This window comes from Natrix helvetica (genome assembly GCF_964273705.1).
Source record: "Natrix helvetica genome assembly, chromosome: 2".
NCBI lineage: Eukaryota > Metazoa > Chordata > Lepidosauria > Squamata > Natricidae > Natrix > Natrix helvetica.
Window position 1 is genome coordinate 203,238,822 of NC_138552.1, and position 15,246 is coordinate 203,254,067.

Genomic DNA, 15,246 nt, shown 5'->3' on the forward strand with positions numbered 1-15,246 from the left:
AAAATAAGATATTCAAACAATGATTTCTTTATGTTTACTCCATATTTATATCAGGGAAAGAGAACCTTTTATACCCAGTTCTGGGAAAGATTTTGAAGATCATAGGCTAACTCCGACTGGGCCAAAGGTAAGAGTAAATAAAGTCATAGTAGATAAGAAGACATTTCCAAAATCAGCAAGGACATCAATAGAATACATCACACCTCTATATGCCAGTTCCAGACACCTGTCAGTCTTCTTAAAGAGAAGCAAAGAATAACTGCCATGGAAAAATTTATCCTTCCTGGCATTTCCCCTTTCTGTCCAATATACCATAAAACCATTTACAGCAGCATATGTTTTGCATAAAGAAGGCATGTATAAGTTGCTGTGTACACATTCCCAACTGCACAATGCAATCCTATACATTCCTATGCAGAATGTGAGTTCAGCTGATTCCAGTGAGACTTATTCCCATGTAAGAGAGTAGCAAGCTTGCACCCTGTTGTGGCCTGCCAGTGGTCAGTGAAGCTGGTGGCAGACTCAGACAGTGAGGAGTTTGGGGAGGAATATGGGCCAGTCCTGGAGTCTGGGGAAGGCTCTGATGAGTGCTCTGCGTCAAAGGCAGAGATGGGGCTAAGACCGTCCGACAGTTATCTGCTGCCTTTGGAGTGGGAGATCAGTGGGGCAGAAGAACAGCTGGAGCCTGTTCCCGATGTGGACAGGCGCAGAGCTGCCAGAAGAAGGGGACAGTTAAGAAACAAGGGCTGACTTGGGAATAAAGGCACAGGTGGACGGTGAATGGCCCCTCTCATAGGGAATAAACAGGAGCGAAAGAGGAATGGAGTTTGCAGGAGACAATTTATTCATTTCATTAGTGTGAAGATTTGTTCGTGACTCTCAGAGACTCCTTGCCAATTATTTTCTTGTACAGCATTGCAAAGATATCGGCTTGGCAGTTCTCCAAGTCTGATAAGGTCTGTGGTTGTAAATTCACCCTTAAAAGACTGTTTGCTGGGACTTTGCTAGATGTGAATGTGAGGAATTCACATTAGCTTAACAAAAAGGGTTTTTTCGGGACTGCTTCGTGATTTCTGAATCCTAGCTCAGAATACACCCTTCAGGAACAGAATCAAACAAGAGAAGAGACAACCAGATAGCGTTTTTTTGCAGCAGCTTCTGGGGAAGGGAGGGGAGACCAGAATCCCTTTATTTCTTCAAAACAGTTAAGACTTGCTCACAAATCCCTCCGCTTTGCTTCTAGCCATCTAAATAAAAGTCAGATCCACAATGAACACCCAGTTGTAAATGGCTGCTGGTGGTTATTTCATCTTTTTGCTATCATCAAGTTTCTTTGCTCTTAATCAACTGGGGGGGGGGGGGCGACACACTTTTATCAAGAGGATGCTAAATCACTCACTGATAAAGTTAGTGCCAAGAATCCCTAGGAGGAAAGAAAAACAAAATAGACCCTACAAATAAATTTATTGCTGATCCTGTTTAGGATCTGTGATGTTTCCAGGGCAAAGCTTTGTAAAAGGACCACATTCTGAAAACTTGGGAGATCCCAAGAAAATCATGATAGTTGGTAGGTAATAAAAGTATATGTGTCCACTATTCCTGCCTAGAAAACCTGCACTGATCCCTCCCGCCTCTCCCATTTCTGAAGGCAACCAACTTCTAAAAGGATGTCTACATTGCCAATAGTTATCTCGTTATGGGAAACCATGTGAATGACTTTCACTAGTTTTGTACATCCCCATTTCTCTTAAATCAGGATGATTCTCCTGCGAATCTTTAACCAGAAACAAAAGACTGCATTATTGAGAACATTGTAGAACTTGCTAAATTTTAGAAAGGACACATACTGAATAGGACTGGCAAAGCAGAGCATTTCTATTCTATTCTTCTACAAAGCTAATGTTTCTCTTTTAGCTTAAGACATTATAATTTTACTAACAAAGAGTGATAAAAATGACATACAGGTCATGTCTGGCCATGATCCAAAGAGGCCTTTCAGCTAAGAGCTCTGTTGGCTCCATCTTGTCTAATTCATCATCCTCTTGAAACACTGTCAAGTAGACAATTCCTCACAAAGCAAGCTTTCCCCTATCATATATGTCCTTGTAGTGGGGTGTTACCTTTTTTAAAAAAACCTTATCACTGCTAAAATGTGATCTTTCTTCTGTTGTCATGTTGCAAATGATTATGGCTTAGTTTGGTTAAAATGTTATATGATTAGGCGGCGAAGAATCTTTCTTTTGGAAAACCAAGATCTAAATTAAATGTTGCTATCACCCTGATGCTATATAGTTCTTTGAACAGGCAGGTGTTTGCGCCTTCTCTGTTTGTATTGTTACAATTATTGTCCATCTCTCTTACAGTCCTTCATTATTGTCTATCTCTCTTACAGTCCTTCAGCCTCTGGTTTTACACATGCTGTATTCTGTTATCTTATTCTATTTCTACCACTGAGCTGCTCCTGATATGCAGGATCCCGAAGATAATCTACTAACCTTATTAAACTGATGAGTTTCCTACATCTGCCTTGATTTCAACAGACCTGTTGCATGCGACTCATTTGATTAAAATATTGGCTTAAATTATTCAAAAGTCCTCTGATCCTATGGATGACTGTGATAAATTCAGACTTTAAATCCTCTGGTTTAATCTATGCAATATCTGAACTAAATTGGCTTCCAAAGAACTCTGTGAGTACTGGTCATAGACTACTACCTACTCAAAAATCCATATTTCAGCCCAAATTATACAGCTCAAGATTATTTGGAAAAGCTCTCCCAACAGACTCTTTCTTTGCCAATATCTTTTCTCTAATGCAAAGGAGAACACACACATTAGCTAATTCTGATTTGTTGCCTTCTTTCTTAATATTTAGATTAATTAATATGGGCCGTCAAATCAATGTTGAGCCCTGGTGATTGCATGGATAAATCCATTCCGTTTTCCTGGCCACATTTTTCAGAAGTGATTTTTTTTGCCAATGTCTTCTTTCTAAGTTGAAAGACAGTGACTGGCCCAAGGAAGAAAGATTTAATTAAAGTCTATCCCTTCCCCTGCCAGGGGCTTCTTTGGACAAGTTCAGTCAGTTGCCCAAGTCGTTTTACATTGTCCTTTCTATTCATCTGGCACAAGAAGTTAAATTATGACATTACCACCTATCAGTAGTGTTCAGAGGACTTTGCTCTTTCTTCAGTGATACGTCAATGACCATCTTGGACAAATTCAGTTGAAAGCGCCACTGAATGAATAAGGTAAAGGTAAAGGTTCCCTTGCACATATGTGCTAGTCGTTCCCAACTCTAGGGGACGGTGATCATCTCCATTTCAAAGCCAACAAGCCAGCGCTGTCCAAAGACCTCTCCCTGGTTATGTCGCTAGCATGACTAAATACCGGAGGTACACGGAACGCTGTTACCTTCCCACCAAAGATGGTTCCTATTTTCCTACTTGCATTTTTACGTGTTTTTGAACTTTTGAACGACTTTTCTGATTGACAAGCTCAGTGTCTTAGCCACTGAGCTACTGCGTCCTAACTAAATGAATAGTAATAGCTGTAAAAATGGAATAAAAATAGCTAAATAAAAACAGCTGTAAAAACCCCTAATATTGCAAACAGCTCCATCATTAGTTGCATAATCCCAAGGGGACTTTCGCGTCATTTTTTCAGAATACCCATCTTATAAATACCAAAGACAAACCCTGAAGATACTTCAGAAGTTTCCAATGTACTATGAGGTTTTATGAAGTGTTTAAGGTCATACGATATTAAGTAAATGCTTTTTCCCTTAAAAAATGAGACATGGCAGAAGTTCCATGGAGTATATATTCCTTGCTCTTTTTTTGTTCATGACTTCAAAATAGTCTGTATGTATAGAGTTTTCATGAGGTTCAAATTGGGGCCCTGTTTAACTTCTAATCAATTTTGGCATCAATTTGCGTAATCGATTATACTCTTGAGATTTCATCACAGAAGCCTGAGCACCCAGAACAATATTTTAGCTCTTGTCTTTAAAAGTAACACAGAAGAAACAACAATTCCATTTTTCTTTTCTTACCCGCCTTCAAAAATTTTAATTCTCATTGGCTCAGTTTGTTTGACTACAATATCTTTATCACCATGGCTGTCTCCTTTAATTCGCTCTTTGCTAACATTCCCTGCGACTTTCTTTTCAAACTTGCTGCCAAATACAAAAAATGGCTCCTGTTTCACCTGTAAAAAGAAAGGCAGGGGAAAATGTCACTAATTGTTGAAAATGTTTGAAGCGTAGAATAAACTTTACATACATAAACAGAATAACTGTGCTGTGCCACATTAAGGTAAATGTTTTAAGTCACAATTAGGTCTTACATCTTACTGAAAGCCCGGGAAGCCAATTAACTATGTCTTTTGATTTTCCAAGGAATAAAAGAGGTTGGCAGAAGATTTTTTTTTCAATGCCTCAGTATATTGTAAACATATTATGTTGCCAGTTATACATAAAAAGTAAAGATAAATAAGACTTACTAGACGATCAAAATCAGTCAATGGATGACCACTGGCATTTCAAGTCATAATGGTCTCCTCAAAGCCATCCAGCCCATCAGGGGTGGTGTGGTTAAGACACACTAGTTTCTCTGCCTATAGTTCAAAAGGTAGTGATGTGGCAACAAACTATGACCAACTACCTTTGATCTCCCCAACCCAATGTATTAGGAATTTATTCATTGCTAAATAAATAAATAAATCCACAATCTCCTGGGACAGAAACAAGTACTTCAATTAAAGTAGAATATACTTTATATGAGTTGGAAAACCTCAGGTGATGTTGGGGTCCACACATTTTTCGTGGAGGAAGGAATGAGTATCCACATAGCACTGCCACCAGGTTGAAACCAAAGAGAAATAAAAATTGATGCCCTAGTTCCCCCCGCCCCCCCCCCCCCCAGATCTTATCTTCCTGTAAGTTGTTAGATTGCCACACCATGGCTATGCAGATTCACCTTCCCATATTAAGTTTGGAGACAAACTTCTATGTCGTTTTATTTTAAGTTTGCTTTATTTATTCTTTAGCCACAGTATTGACTTTCTAGCCTCCTTTCTTCCCGACAGTTTATGTTGTGGTTTCCCTTATTTAAATTTCACAATTATCTCATTAGATAGATTAGGCAGAGGTTGACTGATTGGTCACTCAATAAAAATTTTAATCCCTGAACCTGGATCTCCATGGTCCAAATCCAATATTAATTCCATTTTCATTAGCCAATGGGCCCGATAAGAAAATGAAAATGAAAGCAGTTATGCAACAATGCATAATTCCAACAGTGTAGTTTAATTATTGATTTTATCTGATGGTACTCGGGTGCAAAAAAAAAAACCACTTAAAAATAAAGTAGTAAGGCCACCTCTTACTGCTTACTACTTCAGAATGTGTTATGCTTATGAGAATTCAATACATTTTGCATTCTGAAAATTTATATCAGTGTCAAAAGATGCAGAAAATCAGTTAATGTAACAACTGACACGTTATGAAACTCTTGAAATTAACATTTTATATTTATGTTTTATAGCCAATTTCTTCTTCTAAAATAGAACCTTTGGAATCACTTCCTTTGAAAAATATAATTGGAAAATGTTAAATCCCCAGAAGGTTTTTCAGAAACAATCCATAATCATGATGCCACTTTCCAACTAACTCTTACTCATAGATTTGAAAAAAAAAACCACTTAGAATGAACCAACAAACTCATTAATATGTTGGAAAACTATTCCAGAAACATTACGCTGAAATGCCTTTCATGCACTGTGCTTGTCTATATAATAGAAAATCTAACTAACACCCATAGATCTTTAAGAATTGGCAGATTACCTGAGCAAACTCTTTCCATGTACTTGACGATGTCAGCTTTCCCATTCCGGGCCTATGCATTGGAGACAGTGTATAGATTTCTGTGCTGCTTTTCTGCTTGGAGCGTAAGAGTGCAAGGGTAATCTTTGTACTTAGTCCCGATGGGTTTGGATTACAAGAACTAATGCACCATGAAGCATAAACAGATGATTTAAGGGTTGCTTGTTGAATAAAACTGGGTTTTGTGTAGTTTAGGAAACACCAGCTCACAGTTGTGGTAGTCCTCAAACTAGGGAATTTCAAAATGTGCTGGATGTCAGCAAGATCTGTCAGGAGAATTGTTGAGGTCACTGCTTTCCCACTTGGTTGAGATGCCATTTGTACCAGCATACCAAATGGCATTTTTTGTGGCTTGGATTGGTCTTCCATTTGACTTTCTCCTGAAGACACCAAAGATCTCTGTGGGCTTAGGCACATATCTGAGGATGTTTCGTCCACATCCAGTTCTTCTGGGGATTCCCTGCCTTCAGAGGTGCCACTAGACTTTTGCCCAGGTGAAGCAGAATCAAAACTGGGAAGCTTCTCCTTGTTTAATGGAGAAGACTCAGCGGGAGATGGTTTGCTACCTGGCAAGTCTTGAGATGATGACGATAATGGGGAACAGAGCAAAGGAGACTGCCCCCTTTCTTTTGACTCAGTGGTACAACTCTGCCTAACCAGCTGGGGCTTTTGTGGCCTAGGAAAACTTTTCTTGATATTCGAACTAGTGAGTTCTACAGCACTTAGCTCCTCAACGATCTGTCCATACATTTTTTCATCTTTGACTCTCTTTTGTTGTTTGGTCTCCATAAAGAGCTCCAAGCTACTTGCTGGTGAAAGCATACGCTTGTTTCCACCTAGAGTAGAGGCAGTGTCTGAACTGGAGGTCAAACATAATGGGATAGAAGAGTCTAAGTTGAGTGAGAGAGTCTGTGGTACTTTCCACAAGGGATATTTTTCCAGCCCTCCGTGTTGGTTTAACATCTGTGCTATGTTAAACCCTATTCCGTGCATGGATGAGCTTGTTGCTAATGTCCTTTGAGAAAGAGTCTCATCTACTTTGCAGATGACGATAGCAGGGCTACTGCTTTGAGCAAGAATCTGGGAAATGCTTGTGTACATGACACTACCATAGGACGGCACATGGGTCTGGAGTCTAACCGGAACAACGGTGCCCGGTAATGACTGAACAGGTTCAATATTCTGGGTTTCAAAATTCACCTGTAGCTGCTGTTCAGAAGAGGTATCAGTTGATTTAATGCTACAATCTGGCTGGTAAGTTGCAAGTGCATTTTTAGAATACTGCCCAGATGTTCCTGAGTAACGCTGGTAAGGTTGCTCTTTAGTACATACATAATCAGCTTTCTTTCGAATATGCTCTTGAGCATATTCCAAGTGGCAGCCTGGGTGGCTTTCCATTGGGAAAGGTTGCTTAGAATAAGATTTTTGAAGCTGCTGTACAAAGTGATGAGGAAAGGGGGTCTGTGAAATTTCTGAAGGCCACAAGGGCTGAGATGGCAAGTGAACCATGCAGACAGATGGGTAGGGGAACTGCAATATAGTACTGTGGATAGGGAAAAAGGGAACTTTTTCTTGCAGTGCAAATAGGTGCTGTTGTTCGGCTGGATATTTGCTTAGAATATAAGGTGTTTGGGGGACCGAGAGGTGGGAAAGTGGCGATAAACTAGTGCTTCGTGAAGGACAAGAACCAGTAGCTTGCTTCCTGGAGTCATCTGAAGGAAGAGAAAAGGAGGAATGAGACCAAGGAGTTTGGGAAGACCGAAGACCAGCATGCCCATGTTCTGTTTGCTCTTGCTTTATATTTTGTTCCATGCTTGAATCGGCCTGGGAAATCTCCGGGGAGCCGCTGAAAGAAGCCTGGCGAACTAAAAAGCATTTCTTCCTTTCTCTCACTGGAGACAAAGCCACTGGAGGTGCTCCTGCTGCAGAAGCATGAGACAGATTCCCATAATCGAAAGATTTGCTCCGTATCTCAGGGATTTCAGCAGGATAAGGACAAGGCATCTGTTCCGACGAGCAGCGCCTCATTTCTTTCTGTTGGTGATGTCCAGGGACAGAAAGAGAATAAGCACCAGCTGGGACAGTCAAAAATTCAGGCTGCTTGGCCAATTCATCCTGTCTGCTTGACGTCATGAACCTGATACTGTCCTCTCGTTCAAAAGACATTGAAAAACTCGAACTGTGAGACAGGTTACTCTCTTGGCTAGGGCTGCGAGAAAGGCTAGTTCCCGTGGATTCAAAGCTGGACTCTCCAGAGGAATGTTCCATGTCAGCAAGACGCAAGCGTTTCTTCTTGGGCGGTAGCTTTTCAGCTGGGAGCTGGGACAAGGTTTCACTTCTTTGCGGCCACTGAAATTCTTCTGCAGGCTTTTCTTGCTCTTTCACGGGGACCTCTCTCTCTTTTTCAGGTTTATCTGGCTCCTCAGTGACACGGATTTCGGGGACCTGTATATTATGCTGACGAACCAGCCTCGGCTGCATGTAGGTCTGAAAAGGCTGCAGCGAGGAAGGCTGTTTGCTAGCAACATCGGCATTTTCTATCTGCTGGACTCTCTCTGGGCTCATTGGGAATTCCGCAACCTCACTTTCAAAACTTTCAGATGTCAAATAGTTTTTCTCTTGCTGGCAAGTCACAAGCTCTGTAGATTCAGATCTTTCAAATGAATTTGGCCGGCTCAAGGAATTTGTATGCTGAATCACAGAAATTACATTTCCTTTTCTGCTAAGAGATTCTGCAGCTTTTTCTTGATCAGCAGCCGAAGAGCATTCTTCTAAACTAGTGGTTGGACTGCATGATTGTAAGTGGGGTCTACACATCTCAAACCGCTCTGAATGACAATGAGCAGCACTCTCATGGCTTTGTATGCCATATCCACTCCTTGGTCCATCCTGAGTTTGCGATTTTGGGTCAAAATCACCAGTCATGGAATTGCTACTAAACCCACTGCATAATGATGGCGTGTCTTCCTCATCTCCGACACTCTTTTGGATCCTACGCTTTCGATTTTCAAATACAATGCCGTATGCGGAAGACATTGCTTGTAACTGTGTAGGCGATTCGGTATAGAATTCTCCACTTTGTTTTGACCCACCGAAGCTTTGCTTCAGAATCCCATAGTCTTCCCACTTTCTATAGTGCTTTCCAGAAGAGTCACCTTCATAAATATGTCTCTCCCCTGCTGGCAATTTCTTTTCTCTCATGCCTGGCCCCTTTTCTCCAGTGGGTGATCTAATGGAAGCAACCATAATGTTCTTCTCCATTCGCCCATGATACTCTGAATCCGAGTGTCCTTCCTGCAATGAAGGAAGTTCAAAGGCTGCTTGTCTTATTAACATTCGCTGATGGGGTATTCCTATAGTTTCAGGATAAAACACATCATCTGAACTGGTCATTCTCTCATCAAATGAATGGCTTCCTCTTAAAGATGATGGGACATTCAAGTTAGTTGCAGATGATGTGGGCATGGAGTTGCTTCTAATCAGTGGATTTGAATCTGCTGAAGGTTCCAGGAGCAGAGACGCATCACCCAAATGACTTCCTGGATAAAGGCTTGATTCATTTTTGATGGATGATGTAACAATTTGCAACTGTTTGGTTTCTGAACCGCAGTCATCAAAGACCTGGCTATTTTTCATAATGTTCCTATTGCCAGAGTCCATTAGTGCTTCATTATTTGGAGACATTCGTTCTTCAGACAAGTTAATGTCTAATCTAGGGTTTACAAGAGGTAGTGGCTCCATCTTGCCTTTTCTACCCACTGAATTACAATCTTGATTGGCTGTCGCTAATGGTTGTGCAGTCCTTTGATTAATCCTATAGAATTTCCCAAAGATGATTTCTTCGTAAGATTTCACATTGGTATTTGGTGGACTTATCTGTTGCTCTGCACTTTCCGAGCGTGAAAAATAACCAGAGTCAGTGCTTCCTTTGCTATGTGGGCTCAATAGATTTAATGACTGGTCAGAATCTTGTCCTTTCTTCTCAGACAGCCTCAAGGCAAGGCGTTGCTTAACTGTGTGAGAGTCATCAGACTTCGTATTTAATGGATTCTGCAGATTGTCAGTCCCAACATGCAGGGAGCTTTCACATGGCAAGGGCACCCCGCTTCTGGGAATAATTAAAATAGGGACTTTCATTGGACCTCCCAAGGATTCTTCTAGGGATGCATGAAAGCCGCTTCTGCTTGCAATGTCCAATGGAATCTGCGGAACTGGGCTCAGTTTGTCAGAACTTTCAACAAGTAGCGACGCCTCTTCATCTGTATCTGTACTCTGCTCCCCATCCGAATGTATCTCTGCTTCCACATCAATGAAACTGCTGTCTAGGTCCAACTTAGATACAGCAGATTCTGTGAAAGGTACTAGTCCTGCTTTAATTGCATGGGCATGGGATTTCCTGTGCTTGTATAAATTGCTTTTTGTCTTAAATGAAAAACCGCAAGGGACACAAGGGTAGGGTCGTTCTCCCGTATGGGACCTTATATGTTTTTTAAGTACACTAGGTTTGGCACAAGCCCTGCTACAGTAAGGGCAAATGTATTTGCCAGGCTTTTTGGGTTTATGTTCTTTCTTATAACCGTCTTCTGAGGATTGCTCTATACATTTCTGAGAGTACTGGCTATAAGCAGGGTTAAGATTGGACACTTTCTTTCTGGAGAAACTTCCACTATGGCCATGCACATGAAATGGAAACAAGTCCTCGGAGGCAACTGGTTGAAGGGGGCCAGAAAATTGCCATTTGTGGCCTTCCAGGCTCTGTCGCGGCTTCAGATTGTGCAAGAAACCTTGTGGCAACGATGGCTGTGGAAATGAAAGCGAGTGTGGACAGGAGTATGGACTTGGAAGCTGCTGAGGGTATTGCTTGTCTGTGATTTGTTGGGTTGCATTGCTCGGTGACACCCCTTTCCCAGAACTAAAGAGCTGAGACGACGCAGGGCTTCCCATGTGTTCTGGATCAATTTGTGCCTGACCTTCCAGGCTGCCCATCTTCACATTAGCCGAATGCTCCTGCCTCCATCTGCTTGATACTTTTGCTGCTTCTCCAGTTCTTGAGGTAGCGTTTTGCCCTACAGCTATATCTCCAGAGTCCATTTTGTCATCAAAGGTCTTAGGTACTAGTTCACTTGAAAGCTGTACAGGCACATGAAGTGTATCCAGTGCTGTGCTTTTTAAAGTTCAGGTGCTCCCATTTTTCCACAGCTGTTCTAACTTCACAGACGTCTCTTCCTCTGTGAAAACTTTCCACATAGTCGTACTGCAGGCAGCAGATCTCTTGTAGTTCTATGCTAAAAGGTAATTGTCAAGCAGTTCTGTTCATGGTAGGAAATGTCTCTGAACAGTTTAATTTACATCTGTCAAGACATGGTGGGACATCTGAAGGTTATTCATGGTTAACAAAGGTCCAGATGAAGAATGAACCGCAGAGGTCTATTTGCTCATCTACTAAAGCAGAGTTCCACACAACCTCTTCCAGAAGATCCAGCAGCCTGCAAAAAAAAAAAAAAAAAAGTTCAAAAGACAAAGACGGATGTCAGGGTATGTGAAGACTTAATGGCAGGTTTGTATAATTCTGGAGACAGATGTTAAAGGAAACCCCCCAACTGTGTTTTGTAACAATAACAAAAGTGGAATCTGATATTACTATGCTATAACTTTTTCTCAAGCTTGCTTCCTTTTCATGGCTGCCAGTAGCAAGAGCGGAGAAAATGACAACATAATTATCTCACGCCATAATAGGATTTGTTTTGTTAGGTGCTTTTATGGATCCTTGATATTTTTTGCTATTCATTGATTTTTTTATAAGTTCTTTGGGTAAAAGATAGGAGTGTAGTGTTGTAGGGTTTCTAATTTTAACTACTTTATAGGTAACTTTAGTCTGAGAAGTCACTATTCAGCTTCGTTAACTGAATAAATGTCTATAAACAGGTTCCTTTGAAATCAAAATTCAATGGTCACCCTTCAGTTTTCTTAAAAACAGCTTCCCGAAAAACATGTAGGGCCATTCACAGTCTATCTGGGTATGTTCCTGAATCTTCTGCACGTGAACTCATATTCAAATCTGAATTATACTTAATGCTCTGGACTAGACCTCTTAACATCTACTATATACAGGTAGTCCTCAACTTACGAGTACAATTGATCCCCAAATTTCTGCTGCTAAGCAAGGTAGTTGTTAAGTGAATTTTGGCCCATTTTACATTTTTTCTTGCAATTCATTAATGAATCACTGCAGTTGTTAAGTTAGTAACAGGGTTGTTAAGTAAATCTGGCTTCCACATTGACTTTGCTTATCAGAAGGTTGCCAAAAATGACCCAGAACATTACAACATAAATACATGACAGTTGCCAAGCATCCGAATTATGGTCACATGACCATGAGGTTGCTGCAATGGTCGTAAGTGTGAAACATAGTCATAAATCGTGTTTTCTAATACCGCTGTAACTTCGAACAGTCACTAAACGAATGGTTGCAAGTTGAGGACTACCTGTAGAGGGGTTCTCTTGGCATTTTAAGTGTTTTGCTGAAAAGCAGCAGCAGAGGGCGCCAAATTAGAAGCTTGCCTCTGCATCATGTTTCCTTGATAAATCTCTTAGAATTTAGAATCAGAATAGAGCTGGAAGGGAGACCTTGGAGGTTTTGTAGTCCAGCTTTATATAAAAGTGTATATATATACAACATGTATATATGTTGTATTTGTGCTGATAAATAAATAAAGGGAGAGTAGTATATAGTAAAGGGAGTAGTAAAGGGAGAGTAGTATATATATATATACTACTCCCAGGTTCAAATCCCAGTAAGGGTAAGGCTAGCTGATGAGAGCTAAATAGCTTGAAATGGATCCATACTAGTCTCCCTTTATTTATTTATCAGCACAAATACAACATACACACACACACACACACACACACACACACACATATATATATATATATATATATATACCCACACACACACACTACTTTATATAAAAGTGTATAAAAGCTTTATACACTTTTAGAAAGTGCTTTATAGCTGCTATGGTTTAAGTAAAAAGTAAATGTAGCAGAATCTGATCCTACATCATTAGCTTAGAAGTCAAAGTACAAAGATCGCAGGCACTATACTTATGTATTTAAGGTAGCTATGCTTTGGAAAGATACATCATCCTGAATCAATTCGTACATGAAGAATAAATTGTGTTGATCTCTAATTTCTTCTTCAGTTAATAAAGTCTATTTTCTGATTTGTGAGCAGTGAACAGCTCCCCCTCAGAAGCAAAAGTCCTATCATATGTCTAAGGGAATGACTGAATATCAGCATTGGCACTGAGTTAGAAAATAGGGCATGCAGTAAATGTATTGATAGTTCGTCTTATTTATTTTTTAAGAAATAAAACATCAGGGCTATGGTATGAACGAGCAAGCATCAGTCCAGAGCAAAGATTATGGGTTTAAGGAGTTACTGTTTGCTTGTCTTTTGATTTTTTTTTTTTCAAATACCTTCATCTTGTTGGCATCTATTATACATGATAAATCTTGAAGGTTCCTGGAGACAAAGAGAAATAAAGAAGCAATTAGGGAAAAGTTTGAAATCTACAGGGAGTCCATAAAATAAATATTTTGAAATGCTGCAATTATTATTCATGCCCAAGAAATGATAAAGTCTACTTCAAAGAATTTAGGGGAGTGGATAAAATAAGTTTTCAAGAATAAGCATTTTCAAATCTTTGTAGGAGCCAATTCAACTTTCAAGATAGCATCACTGACTGAAATATTAATATTTCAGGGGCTGCCCTCACTAGCAATTCCAGATAAAACAGAACCTAATGTTGCCAGTAAGTCCATCCTTCTGAACCAAAACCTAGACTGAAGAAGGACAGAAAAATGACTATGCTGAAACCACTGTAATCTATTCAAAAGTTTGGCAGAGCCCGATGAAGGCCTGAGCCTTGATTTCTGGCATCTAAAGATCATTTTGAGGATTAACAGGAAAGGATCCAGTAGCCTATCAGGGCAATAAAGAGGTGCATCGTCTGAGGAGGCTATGTGCCAATCAACAGTTTAGCAATTGCTCCTATGTGCCAATCAACAGTTTAGCAATTGAGTACAAGGCACTGCACAACTGCAGTACTACAGGGCAGGCTCATAGAGGTGGTGTTAGGCCTGCCTGGATCCTATGGCTGCTGCTCAGCTGTCTAATCTACCCTGGATGTGAAAGATGCTAGGTGTGCCACTGAAAAGATTGAAGGTTGCACAGCTCCTTCCATAGTCTTGCTACAATTCAATGATGCAAATGACTATTTGGGTCAAACAATCAGATTTCAGGCTAGCTACATACAGGAGTGGCTTTTGATTAAGCTACCAAAGCGTAACCTTTCTGTCTTCATTATCAGCTGACTAGTGTCACAGCGTTAATAACGTTAAAAAAAAAATTCTAAACTTGCTTGCTTGATATAACTGCCAAGCATTAAGGTTTAAGACAGTGCAAGACACATGTATAAAAACAATTGTAAATCAAACATGTATTGGTAAAGCAGAATAGTATCCAAGCTCTAAATATTGTAATGCTCTAAAATAGAAAGTCAAGACAAGTACAGTTCTCAGCAGAAGAAATCCACGTGGGTAGGGCCACCGCTGATAAGGTTATCCTGAAACCCACAATCAAATCAATTTATATTGGGCCTGAAAACAGAGCTTTTCAGATCAATCTTTAAGTTTTGGACAGATCAGTGTCAGTATACACAACATTTCAGACAGGTAAGTTTCAAAACTGTCCAGGATTCAACACCACATTTTAAGGTGACCACAGACACTGATGCAAAGCTAATATGATGTGTGTGTGTGTGTGTGTGTGTGTGTGTGTGTGTATCCCCAAACCCAGCCTGAGGATGGCTAGTGAGACCTTGCTGAAATGTTGCGAAGACAATCTCAATCTTACATGGGAAAAGACCCGAATACAACAAGACCAGTGTGTGTGTGCGTGTGTGTGTGTGTGTGTGTGTGTGTTCATAGATTTTCACAGGTGTAGGTATGCTGGTCTTGTTGTATTCAGGTCTTTTCCCGTGTAAGATTGAGATTGTCTTGGCAACGTTTCGGCGACTTCTCACTCGCCATCTTCAGGCTGGATTTTGGGCTTAAAGCTTGGTCGGAGCTGCCATCTTTCTATAAATCTTGGTTGGGGTGTGTGGAGTGCTGGTTTTGTTTCAGTAAGTGGAATGATTGGTTGTGTGGTTTTATCGTGATTGGTAGATTGGTGCTGATTGGTGCTGGCTGTGTGTCCATTGTTGTTTCGTGTTGTAATGGCCTGGGTGGTGGGTGGGGCTCGTTTGTTGACTAGGGCTGCTTTCCAGATGTCTGGTAGGCGGGAGACTCTCCCAAAAAAA

The 15,246-nt window shown here is 40.5% G+C and overlaps 1 protein-coding gene across 5 annotated transcripts in view; it reads right to left on the minus strand.

Moving 5' to 3' along the window:
* Positions 1-15,246, minus strand: part of HIVEP2 (HIVEP zinc finger 2) — a 159,099-nt gene that overhangs the window by 13,899 nt on the left and 129,954 nt on the right. For all 5 annotated transcript variants that reach the window (XM_081942641.1, XM_081942639.1, XM_081942640.1 and 2 more), the window contains 3 exons: positions 13,364-13,409; positions 5,846-11,370; positions 4,055-4,209 (listed from right to left, as the gene is read on the minus strand). In XM_081942641.1, the coding sequence (XP_081798767.1) occupies positions 4,055-4,209; positions 5,846-10,975 (5,285 nt within the window). In that variant the 5' untranslated portion in view covers positions 10,976-11,370; positions 13,364-13,409. The remainder of the gene's footprint in view (positions 1-4,054; positions 4,210-5,845; positions 11,371-13,363; positions 13,410-15,246) is intronic.